This window comes from Pundamilia nyererei, unplaced genomic scaffold (assembly GCF_000239375.1).
Source record: "Pundamilia nyererei isolate P.nyererei 1_Seehausen unplaced genomic scaffold, PunNye1.0 scaffold00060, whole genome shotgun sequence".
Taxonomy (NCBI): Eukaryota; Metazoa; Chordata; class Actinopteri; order Cichliformes; family Cichlidae; genus Pundamilia; species Pundamilia nyererei.
In genome coordinates this window covers 3102454-3113374 of record NW_005187461.1, presented here as the reverse complement: position 1 = coordinate 3113374, position 10921 = coordinate 3102454, and the positions used below count along the sequence as shown (strand labels likewise).

The 10921-nt window shown below is 40.3% G+C and overlaps 3 protein-coding genes across 4 annotated transcripts in view; 1 reads left to right on the top strand and 2 right to left on the bottom strand.

Annotated features, from left to right (window-relative positions):
• ccdc34 (coiled-coil domain containing 34) overlaps window positions 1-1833 on the bottom strand; it is a 2920-nt gene extending 1087 nt beyond the window's left edge. The window contains exons 1-6 of one of the 2 annotated variants that reach the window (XM_005734865.1): window positions 1694-1833; window positions 1152-1402; window positions 946-1069; window positions 726-833; window positions 482-640; window positions 269-398 (exon numbers count right to left, since the gene is read on the bottom strand). In XM_005734865.1, coding sequence (XP_005734922.1) covers window positions 269-398; window positions 482-640; window positions 726-833; window positions 946-1069; window positions 1152-1387 — 757 coding nt within the window. In that variant the 5' untranslated portion in view covers window positions 1388-1402; window positions 1694-1833. The other variant, XM_005734866.1, reaches the window with a different exon arrangement.
• A 1609-nt stretch (window positions 1834-3442) lies between these two features.
• Window positions 3443-6683, top strand: slc15a5 (solute carrier family 15 member 5). Its single transcript, XM_005734898.1, has 9 exons — window positions 3443-3794; window positions 4140-4362; window positions 4698-4867; window positions 4978-5198; window positions 5288-5461; window positions 5601-5832; window positions 5953-6084; window positions 6183-6291; window positions 6560-6683. Exons 1-9 carry the CDS (start codon window positions 3443-3445, stop codon window positions 6681-6683), a joined length of 1737 nt encoding a protein of 578 aa, XP_005734955.1.
• On the bottom strand, window positions 6450-10915 carry LOC102216137 (tripartite motif-containing protein 16-like). Its single transcript, XM_005734864.1, has 6 exons — window positions 10332-10915; window positions 10148-10231; window positions 8772-9008; window positions 8527-8680; window positions 8362-8424; window positions 6450-8276 (listed from the first exon to the last, which is right to left on the bottom strand). The coding sequence occupies exons 1-6, from the start codon at window positions 10905-10907 to the stop codon at window positions 7747-7749; spliced, it is 1644 nt and encodes a 547-aa protein (XP_005734921.1). The 5' UTR covers window positions 10908-10915; the 3' UTR covers window positions 6450-7746.
• Window positions 10916-10921: the final 6 nt, after the last annotated feature.

Below are 10921 nucleotides of genomic sequence, written 5' to 3'. Positions count from 1 at the left end.
AACATACTTCATACCGTGCACATTATAACATACCATAATAGACCCATTTCTGTAATATACTCACATATCTATATTATTGCTAATATATATTGTAATATATCTATATCATGGCTAAAGCACTTCTGCATGGATGCAAACTGCATTTCGTTGCTCTGTACCTGTGCATGTGCAATGACAATAAAGTTGAATTCTATTCTATTCTATGGAATGATTATGATGTTTGAGTAAAATAAACCCAATAACGCCAAGTTAATTCAAATAAACATACTTGATGGATAGCTGGGCTTTTTGGGACTAGCTTTGCTTTTTTCATTCGCCTTTGCCAGCCATTCCTTAAACTTCTCTTCAGCCCTCCTACGCCGCTCCATCTCCTGCTCCTCCTTCAGGGAGGCTTCCTCCTGTCAAAAAGATACAAAAGAAATCTCTGAGAAACCATTTGGAATTTAAAAAAGAAGAGACAGCTGAACGAGAGCCTGATTACTTTCTCCTTCTTTTCCTTTTCTATTTTTTCTTGGTTCTTTCTTTGCAGCCAGTCTTTGTACTTTTGTTGAGCTTTCTGTTCAGTCTCCCGCCGTCTCTCCTGCTGCCTCTGCATCTCCTCCTCCTCCTTTCTTTGTTTAAGAAGTTGCTCATGTCTCTCCTAGAATTATAACAAGAAACATAAAAGACTGTGGCGTAGCAGATAAGAAGATCAACACAACAATTTTACTTGAGAAGTTGTTTACCTGTTCTGTTTTAAGTTTTAGCCATTCTTGGATCTTGTTTTCCATGATGAGCTTTTTCTGTTCCTGCTCTCGTTCTTGTTTTTCTTTTCTTTCTTTTAGTAAGTGCTCCTAATATGCGGGACACACGGAGCTTTTATTGGGGTGAAATGGTCACTACAACAAATTACAATCAGAATAAAAACACTTTTCTATTATGGGGATGGGACTAATGACTGCATGCCTTTTCTACTTTCTTTTCCTGCTTAAGACGCTCCTCTTTTGCTTTATTCACCAACCACATTTCCCACGCACTGAGGGTAGGTGAAGCTGCAGGCTGCTCCGAAATCGCTTTTGGTAGCTCACATCTATAAAATAAACGCAGATATAAAATTAGCTATGCCGCAAACAAGCCAGAACTAAAGCTGAACTAAAGCTTTACTGCAGCACCTGAATGGTGAAATACTGAGCCTGGAGTCATCCCTCTCTCTGGGGGAAGTGGTCTGCTGATCTGGGGTGGATCTCAGTTCTTCTTCGTCACTGTCGAAGCTGTCGTGATAGATTGGAGAAAGCAGAGAAAAAGTGTCTTCTTCGTCGGATAGGATTCCGTCGCCAAAGTCCTTTGATGGATGGAAGTCTTTGAGAGGGGTCGAGCTGAAGTCGTTGGGTAGCCTCTCTCCAGACATCACTAGCCAGCAAATCTGTAGCGGACAGCACAAAAGCGAACAAAGTTCGCTAAGTCTTTTCTGTTTTCGTATGTAAAATGTAAAATAAATGGGTAATGAGACACATAAATCTGAAATTCCAATGCCAGACACGGACGACGCTATATGAAAATATGTATTTAGCAGCATGCTAACGTTAGCTCAGCTCCTTAGCTCACTCCAACGACAACATAAACACATTTTGTGACATGCTATGAAACATTAGCAGAGCAAACTAGCTTAACGGAAAAAACAAATGCAAACTGGAGCTATTATGTTTAATTTTACAGGTTAACTGTCTCTTTCCAGGCCAGCTGGTCTCTTCTTCCAATCACGAGTTTGCAGCAGCGGAGGTTAGAAGTGATTTACAAACTTTTTCCCATGATACACCACGCCCCCACGCTCAGCTGGACGCTGTTTTCGTAACCATGGCGACACCACAAAAACGCATGTAGTTTAACAGTCCTAATCAACCTGCTCAAACAGCTTCACATTTCCACTTTTTATTTAAAGCAATAATGGTACAAAATCTCACGTTTGTATATTACTTCCCAATTTAAATTACACTAAAATATAGGCCACTTTTTTTTTTTGCTTTAAAGGATTAAATCCGAAAAGAAATTCAAACTTGTTAACTTAATTCTTGTTTTCTAAGGCATTAAAGATGTATACTATATATATACTACTATGTATACTACAACCGTTCCAATCTGGAAAAAAGTTCAAAGACATCATATGAAGCCCAAAATTACCATGACATTCATGTTTGTGATGAGTGTGTGACACACTGTGTGTAAACTTTTAGCTGTTTCTTCATTAAAGAAGGCAATTGGGACATTTAAATATGATAAACCTTCAATCATTTTGTGAGGTTCATTAGAATGACTGCTTCTATCATATTTTATTACATGGGACATTCCTAAAGGTGGGGAAGGCAGAGAAATCAGATATATTGATTGGACTCTTGCTTCATTTCTGGTAGTATTATTGCAAGGTGCTTATCATTAAACGTTGTCAGCATATCAATAAAATGTAGATAAGTCTAAAAATAAGTCTATTAAGGACTGTAGACTGTGTACTTTAATGAATTCCAATGTTCAGTGCTTGTTTGGACAGCTAGTTCACCTCCTACAGTGATAAAATGCTGTCTGTCTCAGAGCTCCTTTAGTTGAAGTTAACATGCACATGCACCCTGTCTCACTCTCACTTAACATTTTGAGTCTAATTACCAGCAGGCCAGTCAAAATGAGGTTGTACGGGGAAGTGAAGAGAAGAGCTGCTTTCACAGAGACATGTAATATTTTGTGAGTGTTTGTAAAACCTTCTGCACTTGTTTATTTTTTAATGTTACAATAATATTGTACGTTCCCACAATACAACTGTGATTATGTTAACTGAAAACAGTGAGCATGTCAGCAACCGTGGTTAACCTCAATCATGGAAAGATTAACCTTCAAAGGGAGACGTTAGTTATTGGGCTTATTGTATTCCCAGAAACTAACTACTACTACTCCAGAGCTCCACTTAATAAACTGATTATATTTATCATCACATGACAGACCATTCATTGGCAACATTATTTAAGTCATTATTTATACCAGGTATCTTATAAGATGACTTGAAGTGAAATTGAACCCGTTTGATCTGGATAATAATGCTATCTTCACAGCATTAAAGATCATTATTTAAAAAAACAAAAAGAAATAAATCAAACAGCCACATCTTTGAAATATTAGAAATATTTTAGGGTTGTCCTCTAAATAGCTCCCATCCATCACTCCTCCCTTATATAGTTTTTCATAATGTGTGAAATCTGAGTAATACATCCACACTTCCCCGTAAAATAAAGATGGACGAATCAGGAATGGCCATTTGCAGAAAACAGGTGGGTGTGGCTGAGTATACGTGTCCAGTGTCAGAGTCACACCTGGTTGTGAGATTCCAGCTTCTGTTACTCCTTCCCGACAAGGGCAGCAGTTCTCATTCAAAGCTCTTTACCGACAGGATTCACCCCACCAAGCAGAAGAGCTGCCCGGGATGGTAGCAGGAGACTTCAGGAGACTCCCAGAGGGCAGAAGCCCACTGCGACGTATCTCCCACACGCCTCATCTAGACCAGAGACCACGAAAGAAGCCTCGCAAGAAGCTCCAAGTGATCATCTGTGTACTTCTTGTGGAGTTATTTGAAAGGTTCACTTTCTTTGGGATTGTATGTAACATGATTCTATTTTGCACTGTGAAGCTCGGATATGACAACTACCTCGCTGCAACAGTCAACCTGTGCTTCATAGGAGCCAGCACACTCACCCCTGTTCTGGTTGGCTGGTTTGCAGAAGCCTGTCTAGGAAGGACTAAGGTGCTATACGTGTGTGCGTTTCTTCATTTCTTTGGTAAGACACAAGGGATTAAAGGTTGACACAAGTTGGCTGCCAAGAATTTGAAGCCATATGACTTCTAAAACAGCGTTTACCATCTTGGACTGTATTATTGTGAAAAGCAAGACTAGAGTAAGATCTGATGCCAGATGTTAGGCGATGACAGCTGTTTATAATGTTATAATATTATAATGTTTTTATTTTTATTTTTAAATGGCAGGAAAACAGGTGGGCACCTTGTACTTCTTTTCATTTGTTTCAGTAATTTTTTTTTGACTACATATCTCATGAATGTATCAAATCAACCATTGCCAAAAAGAAAATATCACTCAGAATCATTAGATGCATCTGCCACTGTAGGTACAGCCATGTTGCCTGTGGTGGCATTTCCCTTTGAGGATTTCTACATCGACAGCCACCACATGACCCACCAGCTGGGGTCTCGGGAGCAGCAGATTCTTTTTTACACTGGCCTGCTGGCTGCTGCACTGGGCATCGGTGGCATCCGAGCTATCCTTTGCCCCATGGGAGCTTACAACCTGCAGGGCTACAACCAGCACCAGCTCCTGACCTTCTTCAACTGGTGGGTGATGAGGCTACCCTGACACATCATACATGTAGTTTACCAGTAGATTCATTTTTAGTTCTGCGAGGTTGGGTTTCGTATGGTTTGATTTCAGACAAAAAAAGTTGTTGTTGCCTTGCTTTTTTTTTTTTTTTCCAACCAACCTTTTTTGCCTTATTGTTATTTTTTTCTTGGGTTGCTTGGGGGTTTCCTCTAAGGACTCCTTCTCCTTTCATAGACAAAACAAGTTTAAATTGAACCACCCTAGATGATGAAATTAGCACAAAGATATTTTGGATTTAAATCTGACCAATATCACTGGCTCACTCTAAGATTTTTTTCTCTTAATTTAGGTTCTACTGGCTGGTGAATCTGAATTCCACTGTTGTGTTTCTGGGCATTGCTTACATCCAGCAATCTGTGGCCAAAAATCTGGGCTTCCTCATCCCCTTCACCTCAGTGCTGCTGGCTCTCATTGCCATACACATGATGCGCAGTAACCTCACCTACAAACCCAAGAAAGGTAAGATACCAAAAAAAGGATTAGAAAGAGAAAACCTCTTCCTCGTCTCCTTTTTTGTACAGGCCACAAAAAGTTAAACTGTTCGTGCTTCATGCTTTTATTGAGCTTAGGTGGATCATTACTGACCACATTGGGAGTTTTCTTGAACTCTTTCAAGATGTGCTGCCTCCACTATCGCTACTTGAGCGGGCAGGTAGCATCTTGGCTGGACCGGGCGAAAGAGAATAATGGTGGCCGGTACAGTGAGACTCACGTGGAGAATGCCAAAGTCCTGGCCAAGCTCTTCCCTCTTTATGGGCTTCAGCTGCTCTACAGAGTCTGCCTCACACAGGTAGGTCCCTGAGAAATTACAATGCATGAAGCAGAAAACTGACTTGTTTAATCGCCTTCAGGTCTAGTTAAGAAATATGCCTCCCACAGATCCCCTCAGGTTACTACATTCAGACGATGAGCTCCAACCTTCACCTGAAGGACCACCTTTTGCCCATCGCTGCCATGAATGTGATCAGCATCCTGCCTCTGCTGCTCTTAGCGCCACTGATGGAGTGTGTGATGACCTGCTACCTGTCCATGGAAAAAACTCCTCCAGCACCTGTAAAACGTATTAGTGAGTATTTACATGCATGCAAGCCCCAACTAGTTCGCATGTTGTCGTTATTTATTCTCTTAAATATTCCTTTATCTCCTCTCATTCCCTCTTTTTGTCTTGTAATCACAACCTCCCGTTCCTCAGCCCCCTCTCTCATCACCCCACCCTGTCCATCCTCCCCCTCCAGCTCTGGGCCATGCATGTGCCACTCTGTCGGTCCTGGTTGCAGGTTTGACTGAGCTGCAGAGGAAGTCTTACCCCCTGGTGGAGCAGACACTTTCTGGAAAGCTTTTGCAAGTTTCTTCCATGCCGTGTTTCCAGCTGGCTCCTCAGTACATCCTGCTCGGTCTGGCAGAAGCTCTCGTCACCCCTGCGTGTGAGTGGGAGACTTACTGTTATGTCTCCGTTTGTGCATATCATTCTGATTTGTGAAACGAGTATAATGTGGCACATAAGCAGCAGGAGACATGCTCATACAGTTTCTGTTGTCTGGCAGGCTCCCTCATTTCTTTCCAGCTCACCCCGAACCACATCAGAGGGATCGCCCTGCACTTCCTCACTCTGTCCTATGGAGGGGGATGTTTTCTCGGTGCCTTTATTATTCAGCTGATGTACTTTCTCTCTGGAGGTAAAATTCAAACAAACAAACAGACAAGAAAATACAAATACAGGACTAACAAATGACATAGAGGCACTGGTACTAAACACTGTGGTGCTCTGTTACAGGAAGCTTTTACCCAAGCACACTGCATGATGGCAATTTGGAGAGATTCTTCTTCCTCTTGGCCACACTGATGGCTGTAAATACCCTGGCATTTTGGAGTGTGTCATACAGGTACAGTAAAACAGGTAGACGATGATCCAATAAAGTTTAGATTGTTCCATGTCCATCACAGTCTGTTGTAGGTTCATATCAACAGCTGGTAAAGAATTTGATGTTTTAGCAAAAACACATACATAGAGTTTGATATAAGAAACATGATAACTAAACAGTTTCAGTGTAAACTTTTTATTCAAAGCATGTTTTCACAAGTATATTTGTAAAAAGAAAAAAAAAGTATCACAGCTCTAAGTGTATTTCTTGTTATATTAATGTTGTGCAGGTACGTGGACCTAAGTGTTCAGGGCAAAGCGCTGACCATCAGCCCTCTGACTGAGAAGCTGCTGCATTACAAGGCCTGTCTGCGCTTCTACGACACTGTAGACCGCACCGACTGCATTTTATGAATGATTTCTCTAAAATGTCCTCTGTTACTGGTGCTAGCACTTTGTTACCGAGTCAAAATTTATAGTGATTGACTAAATTGTAAAAATGTAAAAATGTAATATATGAAGTGTGCATATTTTATTTATTTTCACGTATATTGTGTATTTAACTAAACGTCATGAATTGTGAGCTTTGTTTTATTTACATAAATGTGAATTCAGGAGTAAACTGTGACATTTCTATATTGAAAAGGTGAATATTAGTACAATAAACTCAATAAAGAATATTATTATTAGTATGCATGGTCCTTACTTTAAGGCAGTTTAGCTAAAGCAATGACTCTGTTGACGTGACTGAACAGTAGCTGCAATTACAAAGCAATCATGTTTCAAGCTCTCCTCACAATGAAAATCAGACTTAAAGCTATTAACCTCTTTTCCAAACAAAGTGTGTTTAAACGTGATCAATTTTAGACATGACACAAACAGAATAACGTAATCTGTTTTTAACCGTCACTTTGAAAAATATATAAACATTTAAAGAGTATAACTACCTTTAAATTATTGCATCTTATATCAGGATAAATTTCAATACAAATAGTAAATAAACATTATATAACTATATGTAATTTTGTGAAGGTTTCTCCAGTGAATTATCAGGAAAAAAGGACAAAGCATCCAAGGTACCGTCCTTGTTTCTGTTAATGCATAATTGACACTGAACTATTACAGCTCTGTTGTTTAAACGATGATATGTCTCCTAATATTGACGCTTAAAGTTGGTTATAGAAAAGAAATCATCCTAAACATAAACAACAAATAAGATATACATTTTATTTGGTTTAATTTTTTTAAACCAAATTTTTTTTTAGTGGTGAAAATTTTATGGGACTCTGGGCTCTTGTATAAAGTTATGACAGTCAAAAAATGCTAAGAAAAATATGACTTTGTTATTATGACATGAGTCTATATGTGGATATAAAGGCCTCTTTGATTCTTCACTTTTTTACTAGGAAAAGAGGACTCAGAGATCATTTTATCACTTTGTCGATCAATACATTAACATTGGAAACTGTGCACGATCTCAGATGTTGCTTATTTTCAGTGTTGCACCAAGATCCACAGAAAACCCGGGATAGAGGGGCTCGGTGAAGGTTGTCTGGATTTGGTGCAGCAGTGTCAAACTTTCAACTCCAGATACGCTGTAAAAAGCCAGCGTTCCCTCTTCATAATTAAGGTGTACCCCTACTTTGCGGGAGACAGCCGGAGGAATTTGACCTTTGTGAAGATTATTGTGCCAGAACGTGCAACCAGAAGGAGAGCAGATTAATTTCCAGGACAGAGCATTGTGGCCAAAACAGCAATCTTTCCCTGAACCCTTTCTTCCTATCCCTCTGTACGACACAGCCACCTCAACTATGCCACCATCCCACTCCACCTCCCAGTAGTGGTTTCCTCTGAGGCCCTTTTTACACAAAGCCTGGTAAAAGTATGTGAATCTGTCAGGGTGATCTGGATGAGCCTGGTCCTTGTCACACCATGATATCTCTTTCTTTGTATCAGAGAGGTAAAGACAAGCTGCTACAGTGTCAGGATCCACCTCGATTTTGGAGTCTGCAGGGAAAATGAAAAACTCATTGATTACGAAGGACTCGCTTAAGCTCTCAAATATGTCTGTAGTCATTAACATCATGCTTACTCTTATATTTCATCACAAGTTCTGTCCTTGTCCGTCCCTCCTGCGGCCTTGTCCTTCTTGACACTTGTAAGGAAAAACACAAAAAGCATAGTTTTTAAGTAAATAAGGTGAGACCACAGTTATGATGTTTAAAAATCTCAAATGATCCCAAATGATCACACTTACTGATGATTTTTCCAGAATAATCCGTCAGATCCCTTTTTTCTTCGTTGCTCATCTTTTTCATTTTATTCTTTTGTGCAGTGACGAACTTTGTCAAGTTGTCAAGCTCTCTGTGTGAGTCTGTGAGCACAGGGAGGTCACCCAGGGTTTGGAAGCCCTGCACAGGGAAACATTAATATTAATATTTAACCTCACAAACTGGATAGAAAATGAGACATAAGCCTAAAGTATCAAAAAGCAGCCATAACCTGAAGAAACTGAATGGGATCCTCTGTTTGTGAAAGCTGACAGATTTTACTCTCTCTCCTCCTTAACTCAGACACTTCACGCTTCAGCTGCCCGAGGTGGTGTTCGGTCCAGTCCACTCCAGCTTTCTCAGCCTCTCCAACTTTCTCTCTCATCTCAGAGCACTTCTTCCTCAGGAAGTGGGTGTACCACTGGATACAGACCCGCTCAAAGTCATCACACGCCTCCCAGGCAGCGTCCTGTAGGAAACACATACTATTTGCCTGCTATGACTGTTACAATAGTGATCCAAGCCAAATAAACAAGTCACACTCACTCACTGACTTCTTCTATGCATGCAACACTATCGATTACAGTGGTGAATTCTCGCAGGAATAGGTGAATGTGCGGCAGTTTGAGGGGAAGAAGATGGGTTGGAGGAGCTGGAGCCCTTCTGCATCAAACTTGTTTTGGATTAATAGGTCCAAAAACAGTATCCAGTAAGAGTTCCCAGTCTAGACCCCCCAACCCAAACCTACCTCAGACGCATAACTAAATCCATTTGTACATGCTCTACATAGCCCCAGATAAAACTCGGCACTTTTCCTCGACATTTTGCCGCGACATTTTAAAGAGCCGGTGTTGTGCCAAAAAGTGATTGTCTGCCAAAAACTGATTGCTTGTATTTAAACTCCTATAAATAACTTGTTGGTCTATAATATGTGAAACATATGTCAAATGTATCCCTCATGAATGATATCAAGTCATCTTGAGCAACAAACAACATTCCTGTAACAAGGTAGAAGCCCCAATCAGTTTTTGACAGTGACTTTTATTTATTCTTTATTTATGCAGTTAAAAAATTTCTTGTTGACTTTAAAAATGTCTCCTTTAAGAGTAATCTGGCCAAGAGGACAGCTGAAATTGCAACAAATGCAAAAATAGTTCTGTAAACATATTTAAGTGGACAAAAAGGAGCCGATGGATTATAATATAAGTACAATGACACAGTTACAAAGATTTATGAGAAACATGTAATTTTTTAATTTTATATATAACCCCTATGTAATACCTGTTCTCCAAGGTCTATCTGGCAACATACGTAACGATATTACACATAAAAACCCACGGAAACATTGGAAATCAGTTTTTGGCAGGTAATCACTTTTTGGCACAACAACCGGAAAGTAAATAAACGGCAGACAGAAATGACGCAGGTCGAATCGTCTTACGTTTCACGCATGCGCAGTACATGAACGTAGCGTAGAAAACGATAGTTCGGACGCGGAGCGTTTTTAGACGACAACGCCGTTTGCAGATTTATCCGGATTAGTGTAGACGCCGCCTTATAACAAGATCTAACAATAAAGAAAACAAGGCATAAAAGAAAAATCCTTACTCGTATGGAGCGAGCAGCATCCATCAACTTCTCTGAAATCACCACTCTTTCTGCAATTTTCTCTTTGGTCTTTTCCAGATGGCTCTGTTAAGACAGACATGTAGAAACATATCATAATTACAATAAAAACAGCAAATGACATCATCAAAAAATAATTAAATAAATATATTTATTTGCATATTACCTGCAATTCTTGCCTTTTTGTTTCAGCTAATATAATGTCGTGGTCTTTGTGTTCATCCACCGCACACATGAGGCACAGGAACTGCCGATCGGTGCGGCAGTAAAGCTCCTGAAGTTTGTCATGACGGAAACAGATGCTTTCTTTGATATTTATAGAAGCTGTGATCAGTCTGTGTTTTTTAAGAGGCGGTACAATAAAATGAGGTTCCAGATGAGTCTGGCAGTAAGAGGCCAAACACACCTGACAGAACAGGCAAGCTTTACGTTTTCTCTCCGTGCAAATGTCACACTGCGCATCCCCAGGTGCAGCAGCATCCGCAGCAGCACCCTGGCTGCTTGCCTTCTTCTTAAACTCCTCTACCAAGTTAGCCAGGATGGTGTTCCTCTTAAGAACAGGTCTCTCATTGAAAGTCTCTCTGCACAGAGGGCAGCTATACGTTCTCCTTCTGTTTCTTTTGGTATCCCAGTAGGTATAGATGCATTTCACACAGAAGCTGTGTCCGCAGGTAGTAGTCACTGGATCATTCAGTAACTGTGTACAGATGGAGCACTCAAACAGGTCCTTACTGTGAGCCATTTTTCCCGCACAAA